Source organism: Antennarius striatus, chromosome 18 (genome assembly GCF_040054535.1).
Source record: "Antennarius striatus isolate MH-2024 chromosome 18, ASM4005453v1, whole genome shotgun sequence".
Lineage (NCBI taxonomy): Eukaryota > Metazoa > Chordata > Actinopteri > Lophiiformes > Antennariidae > Antennarius > Antennarius striatus.
The window spans coordinates 8,779,914-8,804,501 of NC_090793.1; the positions used below are offsets into that span (position 1 = coordinate 8,779,914).

A 24,588-nucleotide genomic window follows, 5' to 3' on the forward strand; every position below is an offset into this window, starting at 1 on the left:
TGGTATCTGCTCTTGGTCTTCTTCACTCTCTCTCTTCCACTCTCATGTGAAGGCATTTCAACATTCTCTGATAATATACTCTGATGTTCAGAATCAGAAAATAGTACAGTAAAGTTTACTACACGAGGAACTTGACGAGGTGTCGTGCATTAAAAGGTGGAAGAGAAGCAATAAGGAACAAAAAAAATCATTGCAAGCATCTTATTTGTGGTTTAATTTAATTGTAATATAACATGATGCATGTTAGAGCAGTATGTTAGAAGTATGTGATGTATGTTATGTATGTATGTATGTATGTATGTATGTTATGTACGTTATGCTGGGCTTGCGCTAGCCATTCCCCACTTCGCCACCGGCGAAGTAAATTCCAGATTGGCTACAAGGTTTTTAGACTGTGTAGCCACAGTGGCGTTCTTATTTTTACGGAAACATGGCTAAAACTTACAACTTTTTCGCTCGCTAGCGGCGCTTGCTATTTCTGCTAGGCTATTTCCGCTAGCGAGCGGTGCTAGCGCCGCTACTTCCGCTAGCGAGCGGCGCTAGCGAAAATAGCGCCGCTATTTCCGCATGGCGACAGAATTTAGCCGAAGCATGCCAACGGAAATAGCCGAAGTGACCTAAACGCTCCCGATCATTAAATATGCACTCGGGTCATGACCTCCTCTCGTCCAATGAAAAACAAAAATATTGTTTTTTTACAAGCTGAACCCGCGAATTGGTGTACGACAAGGCGAGGACGATCGATCACAAGAATCCAGTGTTTTATAGTAGAGTTTGTGTTAAAGTCCTCATTAATAAACATATGGTGAATGCTGAGAGGGGGGAGGAGTGGTGACAACCGATCAGAAGGTAAATGAAAGATATTATCAATACTTGTTTGTAGTCTTAGACTTTTGTTCCCTATGACCGGCAGGAATAACCAGCGATGCATGCAAATGTGTATTCACCCTGCTTGATATTTTTTATGCCTTTTTTAAATTGAAATGAAAAATCATGTTATTGAATTAAAAAAAAAAACAAACAAACTATGGCATACCAGTGGTGTTGGTGGTGGTCAAAGTTAAAATGTCTTCTACTCCAAGTAAAACTAGTAAAGCTTTATACCTGCATAAAGTAGGACAGAAATAAAGATAGTTCATCTTGAACTGTTGACTTTAATATATATTTGTAGGTAAACTGAACAGAAGATGTTGTCCTCAGAATGCAGGAAAACAACCCCATTTCCTAAAAAATTTCCCGGGGGAGGTAACTTGATTGGAAATCCCTACCTAACTGCTTCTTCTCAGCAGCTATAGACCTTGTGATGTATGCAGCCCTGTGGCTGGTGATCAACCGTGTACCTCAACCCACTCTTCTTTCCACTGCAATGATGTTCTGTGGCATCATGCTACTGGTCACCCTGCTGGTTCCTGAAGATCTGTCCTCTACACTTTTACTGAAGATAGAATCTCTGAAAACAGGGGACAGGATGTTTTTATACAGTTGTGCTTGCCTTTTTTAATGATGACATTTGTTTTTCTCAGACATGCCTATAATGGAACTGGTGTTTGCCTTGAAGAGAAGGATGGGCAGTAATGGAGCTCACAACATGATGATAATTTCTTCAGCTGATCTCATGCCCACTGTGGTCAGGAACATGGCTGTATGCATTGCTGTAACAACTGCACATACAGCCAACATTCTGCTCCCCTACATCATCTATACAGGATAATGCCTTTTTTTCATAGAGGAATTAACCACTGGGTTGTCTGTGTAGGACAGGAACACTCCATATCGCTTGGTCCAAGTTTGCTTCAAGATCCTTGGAGCTCAATGTGCAAATCAATAAGTCCTTTATCTCTCTGCTATTTAGCTGCTAAACACATTCAATACATATTTCAAAAGATCTATTTCTAGCATGGTTCATTATATATTCTATACATTTATATATTTTAAGACTTTTTTAAAAGATTGGACATGATAGTAAGGAAGATGTAGTGGTATGACGCCAAGACAGCTGGGTCTCAAACAAACGTCCCCTTTGTTGGACCTTATACTTCTCCAGTAAATACAGTTTGGAGTTACTCCAAATCCCTCCAGCTTGCACTGTCCACCTGCTCCTGACAAATGGATGTTAGCATGTGCAACAGTTGTGTTAGTGCCAGCACTGGCTGTTCCTGCTTGTCTGTCGTCTCGTCCCCGAATAGATATTTTTTTCAAATAGCTTAATGTCTGGTTGAACAGCATACATGAAGGCAGGTACAATGCAGAACTGTGCTCAGCTAAAACAAATGGAAACAATAAATTACATAACATATCTACCAACGTACCGATCAATAGAAGAGGGAGAGACAATCTTAGGTTCTACATTCAAAGTGACAGAAGTAGGAACCATGTCACTCACTCTTTTGATCTCTTTTGATTTTGTATTTTACCTTGTGAGTAAAGACATTAGAAATTAATAGAGTGTGACGCAGGAAAAAGGTAATTCAACAGCATGACTGTAATTCACCATGCACAATGATTACTGCTAAAGTACATGGAACAAATCAGTGACAATTCTCGAGTCTTTTTCTTCTATGCCCAGGTGTCTACAGCAAGATCACACCGTACATTGTTTAAGCAACAATCAGCATTGGGACGGGTGTTGTTAGCATGTTGTTTCCAAACACCAGAAACAACAAACTTCCTGATCTCATCAGTTACACCAGACCTATCAGGAGGTGCATCAATGTGCAAATCATTATTTTGTGTCCTGACATATTACTTGGCTTTAATAACCACGATCAGTCAGATATTTAATGCTTGGAGAAAACCATATGAAATAAAACAATGTAATTCATATACATTATTTGTAATTTAAATATACTGTATAGACCTATATATGTCTTTAATTGCATGGCGTGTGATAACAAAATTTAAAGGTTTTTCAGACAAAAGACTAATTATTTGCTTTAGTTTTTCAAGTCAGGTGCTGGTCTTTAATTCTGTCTTTTTATAGTGGCATTAGTTAAAGTGGGTGTCACAAGAAATAGTGTTTATATGACAATTGTAAACTCCAGAGATCAAACATATTATTTAGCCAGTTGAGTGTTTTATGAGCTTTGTCTCTTTATGATACTGTGCACTTTAACAAATATTCTGTTTTTACTGACTCAGAAAAAACTATGCAGAAAACTATATAGAACAGTCAGCGGCAATTGAAGGCTGAAGAGTTAAAAGATAAAAATGCAACCTCCACTGAGAGAAAATCTCACAGCAGGAGCAATCCTGTTTCAGGAAGGACCAACATGATTGAAAAGCAATTTTTCACAAACAGAACAGCTACATTTCCAATTTCTGGAATGGAGAAGATCCTACTTAAAGTGTAAATGTGAGGATAAAGATGGGTTTAATTTCTATTTATCACAACATGAAAACAATAACAGGCTCACTCAATACAAGCTGGAAAGTTTTAAAGATTAGAGTGACATTTTGAATACACTAGGTGGGACTCTATCAGGGATCAGCTCTGAGCACTTTTCTCTTTGCAGTGTTGATGGACAGGCTGACAGATGAAGTTAGACTGGAATCTTCATGGACAATTATGTTTGCAGATGACATTATGATCTGCAGTGAAAGCAGGTAGCAGGTGGAGGAGCATTTAGAAAGGTGACTGCCACGTATGTCGGGGTATGGACCCAAATGCAGGACACCAAAGGCAAAACTGTCACCCATGATTTATTAACAAACTCAAAAATTCTCCAGACAGACAAGAAACTCAAAATCAGGAAAGAGTACCAGGAACCAAACATGAGCAATGCACCAGCACCTAGCTCTCATTGAGCGAGGCTTAAAAAGCCTCAGGGTCATTGGCCCAAAACAAGTTCAGGTGTGACGATCAGTTACAGGTGTGGAGCCGTGGGTCCACCCACAAGCTTGGCCTCTCCCTGCCACACACCAGCACTGCCACACCCAACTGTGACAGTGAGAGCATGCGACACGAGAGGAATGAAGATTAGCTGAATTTTTGTTTTTGTTTTTTCATAAATATAGCTTCATTGCAAATAAAGAATGTGTATTCAGATGTCAAAGGACACTAGGTTGATGATCGTCTCAATTTATTTTTTGGTCTTAAATTCTCTGTTACTGTTTGTTGACATAAAACAGCCCAACTTTATTCTTTTTCTAGTTAGATTATATGAGATTAAGTATTAAAATAACTCCTATACCTATGGCAAGTGTTCTTGATACTTGTCAAAACAAAAGCAGTCCAATCAGTATTGATGCTATGGGTGAAACAATTATCTTCTATTAGAGAAATGCTACTTACACCTGAATAGAATTAATTAATGATTTCTATTTCTTGTCTGAAACACCAAAATAATGTATGTTAAAACCCCTCTGTGCCAAAGAGTCTGCTGCTCTTGACAGAATGAGTGCAAAGGGAAAGAGGTGGAATATCTTTACAATCTTTTCTGATACCTGTCTCAGTTAACAAAGTGATGACAGAAAGACAGCCTGGGAAATCACAAAAGGTTTGGGGCAATCCAAAACAAAGACATTGGTGAAAGGAATCACAAACAGACTCTACTTTTGGAGAACTTTGCAATGTCAACTATAACATCCCTTTTTATCTGATAAACCCAACACGAACACTACATTTCCTCTGCATGGTACCAGCTCGATTAAATTCAACTTGGCACAGTTGTCTGATGGACATTTCCATTTCCTGATAGTATTCCTTCAGCAAAATATACCCAAACAACTTTCATCTAGCTCTCATTATCTTCTCATCAGCTGTTTAAGACAAGAACATCTGTACCTCCTCAGCGTAATGGCTGAAATTAAATTAAAAAAAGGTAGGACTTCTGGTTTGGTGCATGGAGGAGTAGGTTGCAAGCTGGGATTATTCTATTCACATTTAATCAAAACTTCTTTTGCAAACTGACTAATATCATCCAATTTTTGGTACAAATGCTAAACTTCTTTGAAAAAATGGACAATGATAATAAAAAAAAGGGAAGGAGAGCAGGAAGACGGCAATACAGATACAGAACAAGCAGACACAGTTAAGCTAGTGCAGACGTACCCTGAAGCCAGAACTACACTGACCCTGCTGGATAAATGTAGAGAGATTGTTAACTTATATGAAGGAACGCATAATAGTCAAACTCTGCACAACTCCCGGCTGACCTAGCCATTATCAACCAACACCAAGAAGCCATTCCAAACAGTAGGAAACACTTGCTAATGAAACTCGTATGAGATTTGAAAAACAGGAATCTGCATTCACTGTGCTCTTACAGAATAATGAAGATCTGAGCGTGAAATTTGAGGATCTTGAAAATCTGGGGAACAAATAATACTGCTGAAGGAAGTATTTGGATCAGAATATGTTTTTTAATGCATAGCCTCAATCATTTGGAACGATAAACCACACAAGATTAAAAGGCAATCACTTGAAAGGCCTAAAAGCCTGATTGCTGGTCAGGCTTTACCCAATTTTATTCACTATTATTAGTCCAGAAAATGCTATTCTGGACTAAGGATAATCACCGGTTCAATTCCTGCTCCTGCCCACAAAAAACACCCGGAGGTGAACTGACAGTGGGAGGTGTCAGCTCACCTCCGGAGCACTGCCAAGGCCCCTTACAAGTTGCTCAGTTCGGGCAGCACCAAAAAGGAGCTGCCTGCCACTCTACCTCCTCTGCATGCCTACAGGCCCTCTGTGTGTGAGTTTGTTTGTTCAGGGCCTGTACACACTAACATTTGCATGTGATTTGTTTGGACTAATTAGAGCGTGCTCTTAATTTCCCTTCGGGCATTACTGAAGTATACAAAATTAAATTAAACCCTTCTAAGAGTATGTTAGACTAGGGCCAAATTAGCCAAGGGTTTTTCAAATGTTGACCCCTCTTGTTCACATTTTTAAAAGTCGACCGACAAATCATACACAGCATATGCGTCAAACTCAAGGCCCGGGGGCCAAATGTGGCACGCCACATCATTTTACGTGACTTGCAAGACCATAAAAGGTCAGAGTGTCTGAAAATAAATTGTTCAAAAGTGTGCTTTGATCAAAAAACACATTTCCCACAATGCACTAAGGTCACAAATGTTTAAATTAACGTAGATGATAAAATAAATCATTCGTTGCTTGATCGCTTAACGCGCTATAATAATTAACGCAATTAATTGTGAGTTGCAAGTCAATGCGCAAGCATTTTAAATTTGGCCCACTGAGTGACCCGTAGGTTGCAGTGACGTCACTTCGTACCTGGGCCACTAGTCAAAAGCAGGGTGACTCTCCCAGGGAATTCGCCATAGTGTTTGACGCTATCCCATCAGGTACTTTAATGCTTTTCAGAAATCTTCCCAACCCACCCCCATCAATCTCCGTACCTAATCCAATTGATTCTCACATAGGGAAAATTTGTTTTTCGACCTTTCCCCGTAATAACAACAGACATATACGTGCTCTATTCCAGAAAGATGTTGTTTGTGTTTCTTATGTTGTTTCTTATTGGAATCATTTTGTGAATAACATTGATTGGAACAAGGTCTGGATGATTCCACACAAATATCTCATCTACAATAAGGTGAAGGAAGTTTCCTTCAGAATTATTCACAAATACTATCCTGCAAATCACTACATGGTTAAATTCAAAAGGGACATAAATACAGACTGTTCTTTCTGTGTGGACTACCCAGAGACTGTGCTACATCTATTTTGGCATTGCCCTTATACGAAAAAACTTTGGAAGGATGTCAGTAGATTCATTATAGACTATGTTTCCAAGGACTTTACCCTATCTTGGGAAAATGTTGTTTTTTGTTTTTATAAGTGCTCTAAGAAAGAGGAAAAGGCTTATTTTCTTATAAATCTGTTAATAATTTTGGCTAAATTTTTTATTCTTAAATGTAAATTCAGCAAAAAAAAAACCTAACTTTATTTATTTTCTTAAAGATGTTGAACAATATATACAGCTTATTGACGGCTCTGACAACAAAAAAGCTGTGAAGACCTTAAACATATGTTCCGCTTTAGGTGTTTTTGTGTAATGTAAGGACATGTGGTCATACCCCCTGGCAACTCTTTTATATGTTCTCTGTTTGTATTGTATACTGTTTTTGTATGCTGTACTGAATTTTCTTCAATAAATTTATTTAAAAAAAAACAAAAAAAACCAGGGTGACTAACAACAGAGATGGATGCGACACAGGAGAGCGAGGCAAGCCCACTCGTATCTTTTGGGTGGAAAGTTTATTATGAAAAGAACAAAGACGGGACTATCAACAAAAACGCAGTGATTTGTACCTTTTGTAAAAGAGAATCTTCATATCACCGAAGCAGCTCCAGCCTAACGTATCATTTAAATGCAAAACATGTCAAGGACACAGAGTTGTCTGTTGTCAGTTCCTGTAACGTTAGCTTAGCCTTTTAAAGGAAATGCCTGTTGGCATCTTGCTATTAATGTTGCCTTATTTAGAGGCATGTTATACTATTCATTTTGAATTGCTGTATTGAGTCAGCTTTAGTCTTCATTTCGATTGAGAGTCTGCTTATGTGCCTATTTGAGACTCAGCCTTGTTATATTTCTTAATTTTTATTTATTTTATTTAACTGTATTTGTATTGCATTTTTGAGAAATTCACCTGGTCTAACTGGTTTGCTGATGTGCTTGGCCTTTTTTCTTTTGAATTTCATTTATAAAACACACTTAACCAATAAAAATGTGGATTTCAAATCTTCTCTTCTTGGTGCATTCTATTGATTAGTCATGCACTACAACTTTGTAATGTCCTAGAATTCAAATTCTTTACTGTATTTGGGGGCCTCTAGTAGGTATGAGATTAAAATGTGATTAATTACATTGATTAATTACAAATCCTGTAATATATAGACACACACACACACACACACACACACACACACACACACACACACACACACACACACACACATATACCCACCCCACGTCCCAATGTACTGCAAAATAAATAAATAGACTGTACTGATATCAGTAACTCATAAAGTGGGGGGGTGTGGTATGATTTACGGCTGCTGTAATGAACGTACGTCGGATCACACATGGTGAAAGAGTACCGAACCTGATAACAAGTTGTGAGACTTTTCAATAATAACATACCAATACATAGACCACCGGCCGCAACCCCCTGTCAACAGACCACCGAGCCGACCGGTCCCGCCAAGCCCGACAGGCCAGCCGACAAGCAGCGTAGCACCCCAAGTCAACCAAGAGGCCAACTCCACGGGACAGAAGCCAATCTCAGCCACCAACCTCCCCCCCAAAATACCGCGATGATTCCACACCACCGGACCTCCCCCGCGATCCCCAACCAGCAGTCCCGAATGACCGTCAACAAACGCCCTACACCACGCCCAGGACCCAAACACCCCGCCCGAACCGAGCTGAGAGCCCTGACTAAGCAACCTGTCTAGGTATGTCAGATTACAAGTAAACACACACACACACACACACACACACACACACACACACACACACACGGGAGATTTTTTGATGTCAAACCAGTTCATCCAGTACACCCCCCTCTACCGTTAACCTCACAGCTCTACTCTGGATTCGGGTTAGTTCACAGACAATGTCGGCTGCAATAACCGAAGACTATAATGTCAACACAGCTTTTCTTGGCGACTACGGACTCTTTCAAAACCTAATCATCGTTATGCTCACTTTGAGTGCGATTCCGAGCGGATACATGTCGGTGATATTTGTCTTTGTTTCGGATACACCAGAACATCACTGCAAAGAATGGATCAACTCCACTCACAACAGCAGCAGCATCGGACCAGACAGCTGTTCACGATACAAAGGGGACGACAGCTGGAAGGAGACGGAGGAACTCAGCAACGACACAGAGCAGTGTCTGGATGGATGGGTCTACAGCACCGACAGATACACCTCTACTATCGTTTCAGAGGTAACTTCATTCAGCTGGTATTTTACATCACTGTGTTCTGTCTGAGACTCTCCCTTTCATTACTTTGTAGTAGAGGTAAGATTTTACGCCCGAACTCGACTTCGGGTCCGACCCGACACGAAATTCGACTCGGGTTAACTTTTTAAATAAATATATATTTATATATTATGTATCTCAAACGATCTATGGGTATTAAACTAAGGAATAACCGCTGAATGAGAAACATCCATCTACAGTACCTGCTCAGTTCCCTCCGTGCGCCAGCTGTACTCTCTCCTGTCACTTTACCTTTCTGATCGTATATACGCACTGAAAGTAGAGGTAAGATCTTAAGCCCGGGTCGGGCTCAAAATGTCAATAATTACATTCGGGTCGGGCTTTAATACCGTCGGGTTCGGTTTGGGTAGGGCTGGATTTTTTTGGGCCGATCTTACCTCTACTTTGGAGTGATTTCGTTTAGATTTCTCTGTAATTTTTCTCAGTTTTGTCACACTGTACTCTAAACGTATTGTCTCTCCTGTTACTTACAGTGGGATCTAGTGTGTGAAAATGCATGGAAGGTTCCTTTTTCTACCTCCTTATACTTTGTCGGAGTCCTGATTGGATCCTTCCTTTGTGGTCACCTCTCAGACCGGTTAGTGGGTGACATCAGATCTGTCATGGAAATGTCTGTAATGAAGGCAATCACAGGGAACGGTCTTGGAAGATTTTATTTTACTGTACTGCAGCAGAGAATGAGTGAGAAATACAAGTCAATGTGCAGTTGGGTTATAAGTCTCACTGAATCATAATTCAGAGAGGGATCATTTTTATACATTTGCAAGGTGCACTGAAGAAAGCACTTCCTACAGAAAAACAATATTTTGCTATCAGATATATATGGTGGAAAAAAGAGCAGAAGGAAGGTGCCCAAAGGCTCTGGCCTTGAAGACTAGTTCTGAGCAGTTTGGGTGAGATAATAATGTAAAATACCTACAATAGTTCTATAGTGCAGACAGTAGAGACAGTAGTTGATTTTTTTTTCATTAAAAATGCCATTAATTAGGAAAAAGATAAGTTAAAATGATCACTGCACTATTTACCCATATCCTGTCTGATTATATGCTATGATATTACGCACTGATTCTAGAGATAATAGATAAAATATGTTGCAAAACTCTTTTTTAACTTTTTGAATGTTACATTTATAAAGATGAATATATTTGCAGAAAAAGGTTTGTTCTGGCAAGGAAGATGTTTGATTTAAAGTTCATAAAACTGGCAATTACTAATTCTATAATGTGATTCTTGCTGATTACCTAGAGGAAATACAACAAGACCTCCACAATATGCATATGATAGGAATTTATTTTTTAACCACAAATTTATTTCGTATTATTCATTGTTCCATCCCCAAACCTTATAGTTTTATAGCATTAATATTTCTTGATGCAGAGAAAACTTTCGACAGAGTGGAATGGGAAATTCTGTTCTCAAAAATTTGGATTGGGGACAAAATTGTTGGATCGCTTATGTCTATGCTTTGCCTTCAACCTGTGTTCACAAGAACAAGTTCAGATCTGCATATTTCCCCTTAAGCCACTCCACCAGATGAGAATTTCATCTCTCCCTGCTTCTTTTTATGTAAAGCAAAGCGGTGATGTATTGTACTTGTCAGTGCTTGTGTGTTCTTCTGTCTGTCCATCCGTCCACCAAATATCTTCACAACCATTGCAGATAGAAAGATTAGAGAAAAATCACATTACTCGGGCGGCAAGATGATGACGTTGACCTTGAGAAAACTAGGTCAAGGTCAAATTTCACTTTTATACCTTTTTAGGTACACATATCTGAAAGCTAATGAGATATACAGTAATCCCAAAACAAAAAAAACACATTTTCAGGAAGCCAGAGGCACAAAAATGTGATGATGACCTTCACCTTTGGAAAACTACGTCAATGTCATACTTAATAGTACAATATAGAATTCATTTCTGTGATCATTCAGAAAGTAGGTCAGGATAAAATTTTGAATTCGGGGGTAGACTGGATGTTGCAGTCTCTGACTGCGTTTTTCATCCGGTTATTGAACTGTTTCCTTTTCTTTTACATAGTTCAGATATCTACGCTGGTCTCATTGGAGAAGAGAGGGAATGTATCAATATGTAGATGATTTATAGCTGTACATTTCCATCCCAGTAATGTCCATTCCCAGTATTTTTTTATATTTTTGTTTCATTTAGATTTCACTGTAATTTTTTTCCCCAGGGTTGTCTTGCTGTACTTTAGAAGTATCCTCTCTCATGTTACCTGGAGTCCTTATTGGATCCTTTGTTATTAATAACACCTGAATAAGCTAATTTCCAATTTTATTTGGAATAAAAAAGCCCCCTTGAAAAAGTAAAAATGTATTGATCCTAAGCTATTGATGGCAGTTTTTGGTAATAAGGAGCCTCATGGTCTCATGGCCTCATGTTATCCAGCTCTCAATATAATATGATTATATTCGTATCTCTTTTAGCACAAAGACAGTTATTATTAACTCTGCAATGCTGAGGCTCAAGCTGGCCCAGACCAAGACGGTCCATCCAACATCCAACATACTTTTCTGCAAAGTCAAGCTGGTCCAAGAGGGCCCACTGCTTCCTGCTACCCAGTAACCTCCCCATTTGAAAATGGCACGTCTTGACTTGCAAAAAGAATTTGGAACTAACTAAGGGATATTTTTGCAACTGATTTGAGTAATGAAATCAATAATCATTGTGATCTGTATTATCAATGATTGCAGAGGTCTGCTTTTGGAATGTTTCTGTGTCTTACAGGTTTGGCAGAAAGCCTGTATTATTTTCCACCATGTTCTTGCAAGCAGTCACTCCCTTGATCCAGGCTGCCTCCATCAGTTGGGTTATGTTCTCTATTCTTAACTTTATGAGAGGAATTGGACAGGCATCCAATTACACCGTATCAATCATACTGGGTGAGATTTATGCATTTCTTCTCAAAAAATATTATATTAATATTAATGTGTGTGTGTGTGTGTGTGTGTGTGTGTGTGTGTGTGTGTGTGTGTGTGTGTGTGTGTGTGTGTGTGTGTGTGTGTGTGTGTGTGTGTGTGTGAATGTGTATATATGCAATCAGAGTGGGCAAATTTAATTTCATATACATGAGTGAGACGACTATAGCCAGCCACAAATGTTGATGCTGAATTAAAACATTGCCCAAAGGCTTGATACATTTTTATTACAGACAGAAAGAAAACACATTCCTTTAGTCAAGTATGGACAAGAAGATTGCTGTCACTAATTTTTCTATAGCCCTGGACGAGAAATAGATTCTATTTCTGAAAAAGAGCCCAGGCTTCAACCTAGTAACCACAATATTTGTGTCTTGTAAATGAGAACACCAGAGGCCTGTACCATAAAGCTGGATTATGGTTTAGGGAGACAACTTCAGGTTTAACACTGGCTTTTCGGTACCATAAAGGTGGCTGACTTTTTATTGGGCTACGCTGTCGCGGTAACCTATGCTGAACACCTTACCTGCTCTGGAGCAGGATAAGTTCAGGATAAGAGCTCAGCAGGTACAACAGCCCCACCTACTGACCAATCAGTTCTCTTGGAAAATGGGCTGTCTGCTTTATGAGACCCTGGTGAATCTTGGTGCACAGCTTGTGCGAAGAGTGCTCAGGTGCGAGAGAATATTTAGAGATCGCTGTAATCCGTTCGAATCGCCTGAACAATCACTGTAGGAAAGGTACAGGTTTTGGGGAGAGGGGTTACATTACATCTGTCAGCTGCTGGAGCCTTACATCAGTAATGTAACGCACCGCAACCACACGCTGACAGTCCCACAGACAGTGTGCATTGCACTGAGGTTTTTTGCCACAGTTAATATATTTATTAGTGATGTTCGTAATTATTATGATGTCCTTAAATCCCTCGTTGGATGGGTTACAAGCAAGCCACAGATAAAATGCTATTAATCAATTATTTGTTTAAGTAAATCATGGATTGATTCATTCATTCATAGGTACTTTTATGTATTCTGTTGGCGATGCCGAAAACCTCGGGAAGAACACAGTATGTAGAGCTATTCATAAAGTCGCGGGGGCTAAAATCACATGCCATAACGAAAAATGTCGTACACACATACATTTATGGAACACACAAATGTTACTGTAGTCAGATATACAAGTGTAATCATAGTGGGGAAGTAATATTATAATGGCACTAACTTCCGCATTGACACAGTCGGCGATTTTGTGCCAGCGATCCTTCCGCCGTTTTGCCTGGATTATTGATTTGTATTGCTTGTATTTATTAATTATTATTGTTTGCTCCTCCGTTGTGAAATATGCGGCTCGGGCCGGTTTGTTGCATGTTTGCGATTTGTCGTATGCCGCAACCTCCGCCATTTTTATGTGAGCGCACACAGATCTAGACTGGACAAACCTGAATTGAATTAGTGAGTTGATAGACGGCTTTATGGTACCGAAAATCCGGAGGGCGGATGTCTCGGTAAGTGAAGCCAGATAAGTAAGAGGAAGCCCGGCTAGGAGGAAAGGAGGAAACCAAGCTTTATGGGACAGGCCTCTGGTCTTGGATAAAATCCAAGGACTTGTGATCTAAAACCTGCTCTATTGGTTTTCCTTTGGATGATATAACAGTATTTTTAATGAGGAAGCACCATTGTTTGAGGGAAAAATATGAGCTTGGTTTTATTGCATAAGACTGGATAACATTAAAAGCATCTTAGAAAAACTCAAAAGCCTGAGTGAGGTTAAACAGCAGTAAATAAAAATTCCATTTGACAAGTTGTTACAAAGCTTGATGATGTAAATTGGAAATAAAATGGGTCCTAGCACTGAACCTTGGAAGCACGCTATTGGTAATTTCAGAAAAGAAGAGGTATTTCCAGCCACCCGAACACATTGAGTTCTATTGGATAGGTACACAGCAAAAATGGGGTGTTGAATTTTTGGGGTTAAACATGTCAGAGTTGATTTCCACTCTCAAAGTGTCATTTTAACATATTCTGATTCAATTAGTGTTCCTTGTTGGAGTAATTCAACAAAGTTAAGCAAATTAACTCTGAAGAGATGGAAAGAGGAGATCAGTTACATCTCTACAGAGTTAGATGTTAGAGTGCTACTTTAATAAGCTTTTGTCTCGCTGGTAAGAGTTCAGTAACTAGACAGCTAATTTTAGCTTGTTGATTTTTTTAAATGTAATGCTAGCTAACAGTTAAACATTAACACGGGGTTTCCAACGTTATTCAATACAATTTACCAAGTCTCATGTATGCTTTAAGTGGGGTAAAACAAAGCTTCATGTTCAAGCTTCATAAAGAAAGAAAAAGAGAAAAAAAAAACATCAACGTAATCAGGTTAGCCTAAGGTACGAGTTACCGTCGTCTTTTGGACAGAAGTTTACGGTAATGTAACTCGTACCATAGGCATTGAACGCAAATTAAGTGTAAAATTATTGAATACAGTCAGTAAACTAAAATAAAAAGCACATTACCGTCACGTTTTCTCTTGACTTTTCTGGCCTTTTCTTTTGCGTGGTGGTGAGAAATAATAATAATAATAATAATGGATTCGATTTATACAGCGCTTTCCTGGACACTCAAAGACGCTTTACATTGGATCCATTATTCATTCACTCCTCATTCATGCTTGATGATGGTATAGCGACAGCTGCCCTGGAGCAGACTGACGCAGGCGTGGCTGCCAATCTGCGTCTACGACCCCTCCGACCACCAGCGGAACAATCACACACATTCACACACCAGTGAGTGCCCCACTGGAGCCAAGGAGGGTAAAGTGTCTTGCCCAAGGACACAAAGACAAATGACTCGGCGGGAGCAGGAATCGAGCCACCGATCATAAATCATTGATACCACTGAGCCACGGTCGCCCCAAAAAGGCGTTCATTTCGCGTTTGACTTCCAAATTTTGTTCAACTTATAAGACAAAAAAAAGTCCGAATTTTTTTGGTCAAATTCTGATATGTTCGATGTCTAAAACACAACAGAAGTTGATGCAGACATTTTCAGTGACCTTGTCAGCCAAGGCAGCATGGCTCTAACAGTTTTCTTAAATGATGGTGAGAAATGTAAAGGGATCAATTACACGATCAAATGGGTTAACCTGTATTTTTTCACAAATCTATCAATACACAGAATAATACATCTGGAGTATAATGTGAATTAAATGTAATTTACTTGCAAAAACTACAAAACAAAGTTGCTGTCTTTTTTTGGTTTTGCTTTTTTGGTTTTCCGATTGCTCTTTGTCTTCTGCATCCAAGTGGTCTGACTCGAGCTTCACTTCAAGTGCAAGTTCATTATCTATACTTCTAGATGAGGTCCCTAGGAAGAAACCAAGAGTTGAGGGCACAATTGAGGCAGCGTCTGATAAAAAGGTTGCAACAAAGCTGAATATGATTTCTTAAAATGTCATTTTTCATTCTTAACCTCTAGAAAAGACGTTTAGTACAAGTTTTGGTTTCTTTTTTTTCCTTAAGTTGATCGAAGCTGTACTTGAAACAAGCTCAGATGGTGAAGAGGTCCTCGAAGAATATCGCACAACACAAACTCTAACAGATGCTACCAGAAAAAAAAGTAGTCAATATAATAGTGGCCCAAATGATAGTTAAACATGGGTAGGTGTGTCCTATTTGTTTACAGTCTTTCAAAAAAAAGTACCTGCTTATCCATTACATAAATAAAGCGTGCCAATTTAATGTCTCAGGCACATCCCCACCAAAACTGCTAGAGAAGAATACGCTCTTGGGATAGTGAGTGTTCCCCAAATATCCCAAGGTCCATTATTGTTGGAAAAGCAGCTTGATGGGGATGCTTGCCAGGAAGTCATCTCTTTGCTCAACCATACAACAGACACTTCCTTAATTCTCCAGAAGATGAGAGAAACCTCTCAGCATCGCCGGAAGCTTATCAATGACCCAGACAAAAGTCTTGATATCCTGTCCATCTTCCCAAGATTCCTGGATACGAAAGGATTGATGTTTTAAGCGACTGCATGGGAGAAAAGCATACTTAATGTTTTTGAAAATATATTTTTAGTGGAATTGTCATTTTAATTATTGAATCAAGATATATTGAATTATTACATATTAGGGATAAAAAGTACCTAATAACAAAAGTCATTAAAAGTACTTATTTTTCAAAATGTCTAGTGTTAATTTAACCCAGTTTAGTGAGTTAAAAAGTAACTCTGACATAGTGTTAAAGAATGAACTATCTTGAGGTGTTAATTTAACTCTGGAGAGTGTGGAGCTGTATAAACCCTGGAAAAGTGTTAAAATCAACTCTGTGGGAGTTAAATCATAATTCCAGTTTTTGCTGTGTAGTTAGAACAATAGGAAGCTTCATGTATAAGCCAATATAAAACAGCCCATGTGCAGTAGGGCTACAGTATTTTTACTGATTAAATAAATCCTGATCAAATTATTCAGGACCTTCAGCTCTGATGTAATCATGTGGTGCTTGTTTTTACAACCAGATTGGAATGAAGATAAAATATTATTTGGTTCTAAAAATTATTTTACCTGATCAATGATTATAATTTCAAACATTCATTCATTCAGTCATTCACTGTCACAAACGCTTCATCTGCTGTCGGAGGGAGCTGGAGCTCGTACCAGCTGACTTAGGATGTGAAACTCCGGGCACGACGCCAGTGCACCGCAGAGCTACACAGAGAGGCAGACAAACACGCACGCACACACATCTACGGGCACTTTGGGACCTCCCCTGATGACGGATAGGAAAGGGAGTGTCTAGGCCACAAAGTGGATGACACTTCAAGGTGTAACATGATACTCTCAGGTCCTGTGTACTGTATGTTTGGCACTGGTGATAATATATGACCTATGGATGGAAGTCCTTCCAAGGTGCTTTACAGGTGGACCAGTCGTGGAGTAAAGACTTCCATTTATTTCATAGTGCTGTGTCTTAGATCAATTTTATCAGACTGCTGGATTCTGACGTTTTTTTAGGCTGGATGCATATGTCATGAAGAAAATCATCTATCTCCAGATTTCGAGACATAATGGGAACCAGATTCAAACAAAAAAGGTTTGGTTCACTGATTAAATAAAATTAATTCAGCTTACAAGTTTAAGAGTGTCCATGAATGACTGAATAACTAAATCAAATCCACTAAATCAATTTCATAAGATGAACATGACATGAACATCTGGCATATAATGCATTCAGATCAATTTAGTATGTTAACAGGACTCAAATTATCAAAAGAGAAATGTGCAAATGAATCTGAATGGTATGGTATTTTATGTTTCTGTATGGTGATACCAAGCTGGTGCATGTAGGGATTGAAGTGCAGTGGTCCAAGGACTGACCCCTGTTGAACACCCAATGAAATTTTCTTTCAGCAGAGTTTACATTATCTGTTGAAACGTCAATGTGACTGTCCTCTAGATAAGATAAACATAAATTAAAAACTGGACCAGTTAAGCTGATTAATTCATACAGGCTATGAGTTACAATACTGCAATCAAAAATTTTAGTCCAGTGGTAAGGTCAAGCAATACAAAAATACAAAAAAAAAGGTTTTGTGTGAAGGCCACAGATGTTTACCTGAAGGCAATAGATTGGTTTCACAAGAGAAGTTTCAATTAGCTCTGAAACCAAGAAGTATAGTTAGCGTTATGAGTAGAAAGGCAGTCATTTATTTTTTTTCTATGTAAATTTTTTCTAAGAAGAGGCAGGGCTGAAATTGGGCCATAATTTCTTATTCTGGATGGATGTAATCATTTTTATTTATGTGGCATTTTCGCCCATAAAATCTATGTGAAGTGAAGAAAGCATTTGATTCAGTGTGACTGCATGTATACTTTCATGTTCTCCCTCATCTTAATGTTGTTGTCTGTTGATCCTCTTCTTGGTCAGGGTCTGAGATCCTAAGGAAGACTGCCCGAGTGACCTACACTGTGTTGGGACATTCTGGAGGTTTTGGGATCGGTTATGCTTTGTTGCCGCTCTTTGCCTACTTCATTCGAGGCTGGAGAATGTTGCTGGTAGCTTCTGCTATCCCACCCCTTGTAATGCTCGTCATGTGGTGGTAAGAAATTGGCTATGTGATTGGTTTATTGCTGGTCACAAGTTGGTGTCTTCATAGGCATTTGCAAAGTTATCTCTCGTATTACTATTAATATTTTCATATTACTATTTTTAATCGTCTTGTGTCTCACGATGAGTGTCCCGACTGACAAGAAATGTCTAGTTTGCCACTTAATTTAAATAAAGGATTACATCAAGGCTGTATCATATTATTTTTGTCGGTTTGACTAAATTCTATGATTTAACAACAATACAAAATAAAATATTGCAAAAAACAAAACAAAAAATCAAGACAAAATACAGAGTCATCTCGGGACATGCAAAACAGTAAAATGTAATAACATTCAATGAAAACTTAAGTCAAGTAATGTTGGTATAACCTCCAGCCTGCAAATACATTTTTATATAAGTCAATATTTGAGTGACTCTGTGTAGATTGTGCATGTTGGTTTTCAAAGGTGGCTTTAATGGAAAATGAAGTGGTGTGGTAACAGATACGATCAATGCCACTTATGCCGTCAAAACAGGATTTAGGTGTGTGCGTGTGTGTGTGTGTGTGTGTGTGTGTGTGTGTGTGTGTGTGTGTGTGTGTGTGTGTGTGTGTGTGTGTGTGTTTGTGTGGGCATGCATTTTAACACATGTACAACTACTGAGGTGAGAATAGAGGAATTACAGGGAGAGAAGGAACAAATTACACACGAGCTGTAGAAGGAATTCAAACATGGAGGGAGACATGACACCTTTGTAAAAGGGCACATTTTTCCAATGTCTGACATACTTGTGGCTCCCAACTTCTGTTCAGGGGGATTCCTGAATCTCCACGTTGGCTTTTGCAGAAAGGCCGGGTGGAGGAGGCTGAGATGATCATACGTAAAGCTGCTAAAATGAACCACGTCCCTGCCCCTGACGTCATATTCAGGACTGGCGAGTCTTTGGAGCTAATGGTATTTATTTAATTACTTACTGCTTATCCTGTGGGGGCTGTTGCATGAAATATAGTTCAAATTGTAAAACAAAAAAAATGATATTGTCAAACAAATATACATTGACACCGTTGTTTTCATTTTCATGCATTTCTTATACAGAGAAACAAACATGAAGAAAAGAGGGTGTACACTTATGTTGACCTGATGCGCACCAAAAACATGAGGAATATTACAATTATAGCTGTCTTCTTATGGTAATGTGTCGACCTTGTGGGTTGTCCTGATTATATGTGTAATATTTTTTTGATATTCGAAAGTAAGTAATGTTAATTCAGAAATATGGAGTACTATAGTCATAAGAAAACGTTTTACATATTGCTGTAATAAAGGATTATAATAAGGGTCTTATAATAAAGTACAGTTTAGATCATTTAAATTATGAAATGAAAAAAAGTTTTGAATAGATTTTTTAAACTTGTTATCTTCCGTTTGCTAACTCCATTTTGTACTCTTTTTTTTTTTTCTGTAGGATGTCCCTCACCACGGTCTACTATGGTCTCTCTCTCAATACCAGTAACTTGAATGGAGATCCCTACCTCAACTGCTTCTTCTCAGCAGCTATAGACCTTGTGATATATGTAGCCATTTGGCTGATGATCAACCGTGCACCTCGACCCACTCTTCTTTTCTGCACAATGATATTCTGTGGCACCATGTTACTGGTCATCCTGCTGGTTCCTGAAGGTCTGTCCTCTGAAAGTTGGGATACTGTGTAAAATATTAATGTAAAATCAAAGCAGTATGCAGTATTTTGGTTATTAGTTTTTGGACCCTTTTATAGATGGTGTTTTTAGACTGACAGCAGACACTTAATTTATCCCAAAGGAAATAATGTATATAACAAAGTGCAATGTTGATCATTTAAATTATGAAATGATATAAACTTTTGAGCAAAATATTGTTATTAAACTTACTTTCATCCACCTCCATTCAGTCTTCATTTTTGGAGACAGAGAGACAGAGATTTTGATTTTTAACATCACATTTATTTATAAAAGTCAAATTACAAAAAAATCACGTTGACACAAAATCCAAAAGAGATTCACCTGAAAAAGAAACATCTAACCTTTTAACATTTATCAAACTAAAAAAAACAGACAAAATTAAGAAGAAAAAACTGATCCGTTCTCCACAATCATGTCTTTTACTTTTTTCCTTAGTTTTTCAATCTATAAAACTCTTGGTATGTAAAAACTTGTTCACCCCTTCTTATTTTACTGTTCATATAAAAGTTGACGCTATCCAGAAACATGTTGAGATCAGGAAAAAATGTTTGTACTTTTGCCCTCGAACTTTTTGTGTCTTGAAGGAATTTTTTTTAATCTTTTGCAAAGGAGAGATAGGGGGGAGGGGGGAGAGAGAGAGAGAGAGAGAGATGGCTTTTGGAAGTGTTCCTGAGCTCATGCAGTGATGTCCACTATGAAATCCTGTCTTTCACTGAGTGGTGAACCCCTTCCCATATTAATTTCAGAAAGACTCAGGCTCTCAGTGGATGCTTTTTTAAACCTAATTTTTTGAGTTTGAAACATGTAGCCTGAATCCAATTCAAAATATAGGTATACAGTTTTCAAAGCCCCATGGATTATCTCATTTTTATCATATTTTGTATTCTATCTATTTCAGTTAAATAGAGGGTTTTAACATTTGCAAGCTATAACATAACATTCTGTTTCTATTTACATTTTACACAACCTTTTTTTAACGTATTCTTGTATATATTTTACATTTGTTTTTCTCAGACATGCATGGTCTGTTTCTGATTTTTGCCTTGGCGGGAAAGATGGGTTCTGTTGCTGCTTACACCTTCATCTGGGTGTTTTTCACTGAGCTCATTCCCACTGTGGTCAGAAACATGGGTTTAGGGATTGCAGCTACATTTTCGCGCATAGCCATGATCATTTGTCCCTACATCATCTACATGGGTAAGTGCTATCCAAACTTTGCAGATATTACCCTTATGCAAACATAAAATCTTGTCTGCCTTTTGAATTTGACATGTCAATATGTTTTTTTGTGAACATGTCCTAACATTGCTAACAATAGCAATGAACTAATCAGTGAAAAATGCCATTTTCTATGTCCAGGTGGCTACAGCAAAATCCTACCATACATTTTTTTTGGTGCAATCAGCATCGGAGCTGCTGCTGTGAGCATGTTGCTGCGAGATACCAGAAACAGCAAACTTCCTGACCTTATCAGTGAGGTCCAACCACTCAGGACGTATGTCATTATTCCATGACTGATATTCCTTCAACAGCAGATCTAGAGTAGTATTTGCAGCTTTAATAGATGAAAAGTTTAAAACCTTTAATCATTTGAAGAAATCTGTTCAAACTAAGTCCAAAATGCTGTTGAATCACCGGAGTACTCTCGTTTATCCGAGTTTTTTGTTCCCTTAGTGGGTTATCTGACTCCGGCTTCACTTTGTATCTTGCAGATGTTGCTAACCAAAATACACAAACCAGGCAGATGCACCTGAACGCTGCATCCTCTGCAGAAAGAAAATCACACAGCAAGATCAATCAAGAGAGAAAACTCGTTTACAATTTGTGACATGAATCAGGAAGGACCAACCTGATTTGAAACTATTTTTCTTAAGGAAGTGGTAAAGTTTTTGTCACAGTCTGAAAGAGAGTTATTAAGACAGTGGGGTGGAGGTCACTGACCCTAAAAGGCTATTCTAGAAGCTGGTCATGACTGAAACCTCACCAAGGATATTAGTTGGTGGAACATCTTCATGTAAATTGTAAATATGTTGTTTGAATGGGTCTGAAAGTGTATAAAAGCTTAAGAAATCTCACTGTTGTCAGAAAACATGCTCAGTCTTCTGTCCATATTGCATGTATTAAAGAGATCTGAGTTGTCACAACAAGTCTGTAACTCTTCGGAGAACTAGCAACGCTCAACATTGAACCAGGAAGAATTTTCTTGAACAGTCTTTTCTTTGAGAAGAAAAATCTCCAAAGTTTTTCAGGAAAATATTCTCCCGTGAGGAGCTGGAATACTTCTTAAATTTCTGCCACTGAAACCTGATTTTGAATACGCATAAGAAATGGATGGATGGATGGATGGGTGGGTGGATGGACGAGCAGACAGAATGAACAGAAATAGCAAATTTAAATTTAAGATCAATCATTGTCAAGGATGTCAGATGTGCAGCTCACATTCTTTACAACTGGGCATCATCATAAAAGATGTTCGGGACCTGCTGTTCATTAAAAGTAAAGCCTGCACTTCACCACAGAAAAAGATTTCAAAATATGAGTTAAACAAATCATTATCATTACTCACTCCTGCGTGTTTCCCAGGGAAGTCAAGAACCAGCTCTGAGGATATAGGCCTGGAGCTGTCATTGGAGTTAAGTTTAAACAATAGTACACAAACAGGGATCAAGCATTCCTCTTTACAAACAGAGTCAAGAACAATTGATTAATCCTTGATTAGTGGCCATGAGGCTCAATATATGGATTTACCTTCTATAATCAAATATACAAGAAAGGGAATGACCTGTTGTGCAGCCCTCTAAACAAGCCCATACCAGTGGTCCACCCATCAAATAAGTCTGGAAGTCAGCAGCAAAACCTATATGGAGGCCAACAGTACGATACACTATTACAGTACATCATGGCATGTACTACAAATATTACTCTAGTGACTGTTGTGTTGTAAACTTAATCCTCCAAATGACTTAATCAATGAAAAGGATACTAATAAGAACAGCTTGATTTGGATTTTATTTCTCTTGCTGCAAGAGGGGAAACAAATCAAATGCTGAGATGAAGTTAAAAGAACAAAAGGAAACAAGGTGTATTCATTGTGAAAATTGCCTCTGGGAGTGTGACCTTCTGCCCATGATAACAGTGAAAACATAGTGGGGTGGTTTTTGTTCTTAACTGATGCCCAGTAGGGGAGATTCTTCTCTCAACTAGACCCTAAGGAGCAGTGAGCTGCCCTTAAGGCATCCGGGCAAGAAGGTGATGCTACGCATCTTGTTCAATAACATCTGAATGTACAGTAGATTCGGGTTCGAATCACTAATCTCCTTTAATTCTCCTTTACACCATGGTGTCATGCCTATGGTTGGTTATGAATTGCCCGATCACCTAGACTGCATGATTTGGTGGAAGAAGCCAGAGGTACCTATGAAAAGATGGGGAGAACATGCACACTGCATCCAGACAAATTCAGAAACATGCTTTTAAAATAATGCTAGACACTAACAGGCTGATGCAGACTTCAATCTGGAGCCAAGGAAGTGGCTGATTCGAGGAGACGAGGTCTTATTTCCTCCGGGATTAATAAAGTATCTATCTATCTATCTATCTATCTATCTAGCTAGGCCTGATAGCCCAAACAACACACAGGGAGACAAGTTGGAAGATACGAATGTGTGACTATTAAGGGCGTACTCGGCCCAGGGTAGTTACTGGATCCAAGAGAAAGGGTTCCTAGCACGGATACATCGAAGAAACATTTCAACGGACTGGTTAGCCCACTCAGTCTGGCCATTGGATTGGGGGTGATAACCAGAAGTGAGATTGACTGAAGTGCTCAGAGAATTACAGAACGCCTTCCAGAATTTAGCGGTGAACTGAGGACCATGATCCGAAACAATGTCAAAAGAAATTCCATGTAAACAAACGATGTGTTGTTTTTTTTAAATTTTATTTTATACACTTTGTTAATCCCCCAAGGGAAATAGTGGCACACTCCATCCATCCATCCATTTTCTGTAACCGCTTTATTCGCTGTCGTGGGTCATGGGTAGCTGGAGCCTATTCCAGCTGGCTCAGCGCGTGAGGCGGGGGAAAACGACAGGCGGAACACCAGTGTACCGCAGAGACAAAAATAGTGATGTCCGAATGGCGCGCCATGGGTATTTGAACCGAATTGTGACGAAAACTGTTTCATTACTCGGCACCCCATTCATTTAGAAAGTGGACGCCCTCTCTGGCAGGGTGACTGTACTGCAACCACTCAACAGTTGATACCCGCAGAAAACAGCGCTTTGACATTTCCTGTATTGCATATATCTTCTGAATAAAACCAAATATAATCTAATTCAATGTGTTAATCCTTGCTTGCTATGTTGTAGCCATATATTATAGGTTTCTGCAATTTCATCTGTGCTGTATGTCGTGCATACTGTATATGGTACACTTGACAATGAAGCTGACTTTGACTGTGATAAGAATTTTTTTTATGGTCCTTGCAGGGTTCAATAAAGCGATAAGAGATATGGATAACATGTTCATGCATGTATATTTAATATAAATATATACATATGTGTTCGTATGTGTGAGTTACATAGGATGATTAGTGTCACTGGAGAAAAACAAGGTCTATGTTGTGAGCTGAAAGTCGCAATTCGTAGACGTCATCACAGCAGCACCACTGGCTTCATTCTCACGTCTGGATCGACAACGCCTCATCATTGATGACGTGTTGTTACTGTACGTCCAGTGACGTGCGGTCAGGGGAGGCCGTGCCTCACCTGCCATAATGAGAGAAAAAAAAAGAAAAATGGCAGAAATAAATTAAATGGTTATATTTATCCAGTGATGCGTATTATAAAATTATTTTCTATTCAACA

At 38.8% G+C, this 24,588-nt stretch overlaps 1 protein-coding gene and 1 long non-coding RNA gene across 2 annotated transcripts in view; one reads left to right on the forward strand and one right to left on the reverse strand.

Annotated features, from left to right (window-relative positions):
• The window catches only part of LOC137612191 (uncharacterized), a 15,207-nt gene extending 5,942 nt beyond the window's left edge, over positions 1 to 9,265 (reverse strand). The window contains exon 1 of the long non-coding RNA XR_011038828.1: positions 9,165 to 9,265. This is a non-coding gene — a long non-coding RNA (uncharacterized lncRNA). The remainder of the gene's footprint in view (positions 1 to 9,164) is intronic.
• Positions 8,595 to 24,131, forward strand: LOC137612190 (organic cation/carnitine transporter 2-like). Its single transcript, XM_068340588.1, has 10 exons — positions 8,595 to 8,925; positions 9,456 to 9,559; positions 11,727 to 11,881; positions 17,839 to 18,010; positions 18,812 to 18,953; positions 19,095 to 19,189; positions 19,465 to 19,679; positions 20,735 to 20,917; positions 21,080 to 21,215; positions 21,433 to 24,131. Exons 1-10 carry the CDS (start codon positions 8,671 to 8,673, stop codon positions 21,440 to 21,442), a joined length of 1,467 nt encoding a protein of 488 aa, XP_068196689.1. The 5' UTR covers positions 8,595 to 8,670; the 3' UTR covers positions 21,443 to 24,131.
• Positions 24,132 to 24,588: the final 457 nt, after the last annotated feature.

Bases quoted from the DNA above. Each gene is read 5' to 3' on its own strand.
- LOC137612190 (XM_068340588.1), top strand. From the start codon at position 8,671: ATGCTCACTTTGAGTGCGATTCCGAGCGGATACATGTCGGTGATATTT. The intron at 8,926-9,455 runs GTAACTTCATTC...TGTTACTTACAG, and splicing joins CCTCTACTATCGTTTCAGAG to TGGGATCTAGTGTGTGAAAA. The intron at 18,011-18,811 runs GTAAGAAATTGG...ACTTCTGTTCAG, and splicing joins GTAATGCTCGTCATGTGGTG to GGGGATTCCTGAATCTCCAC.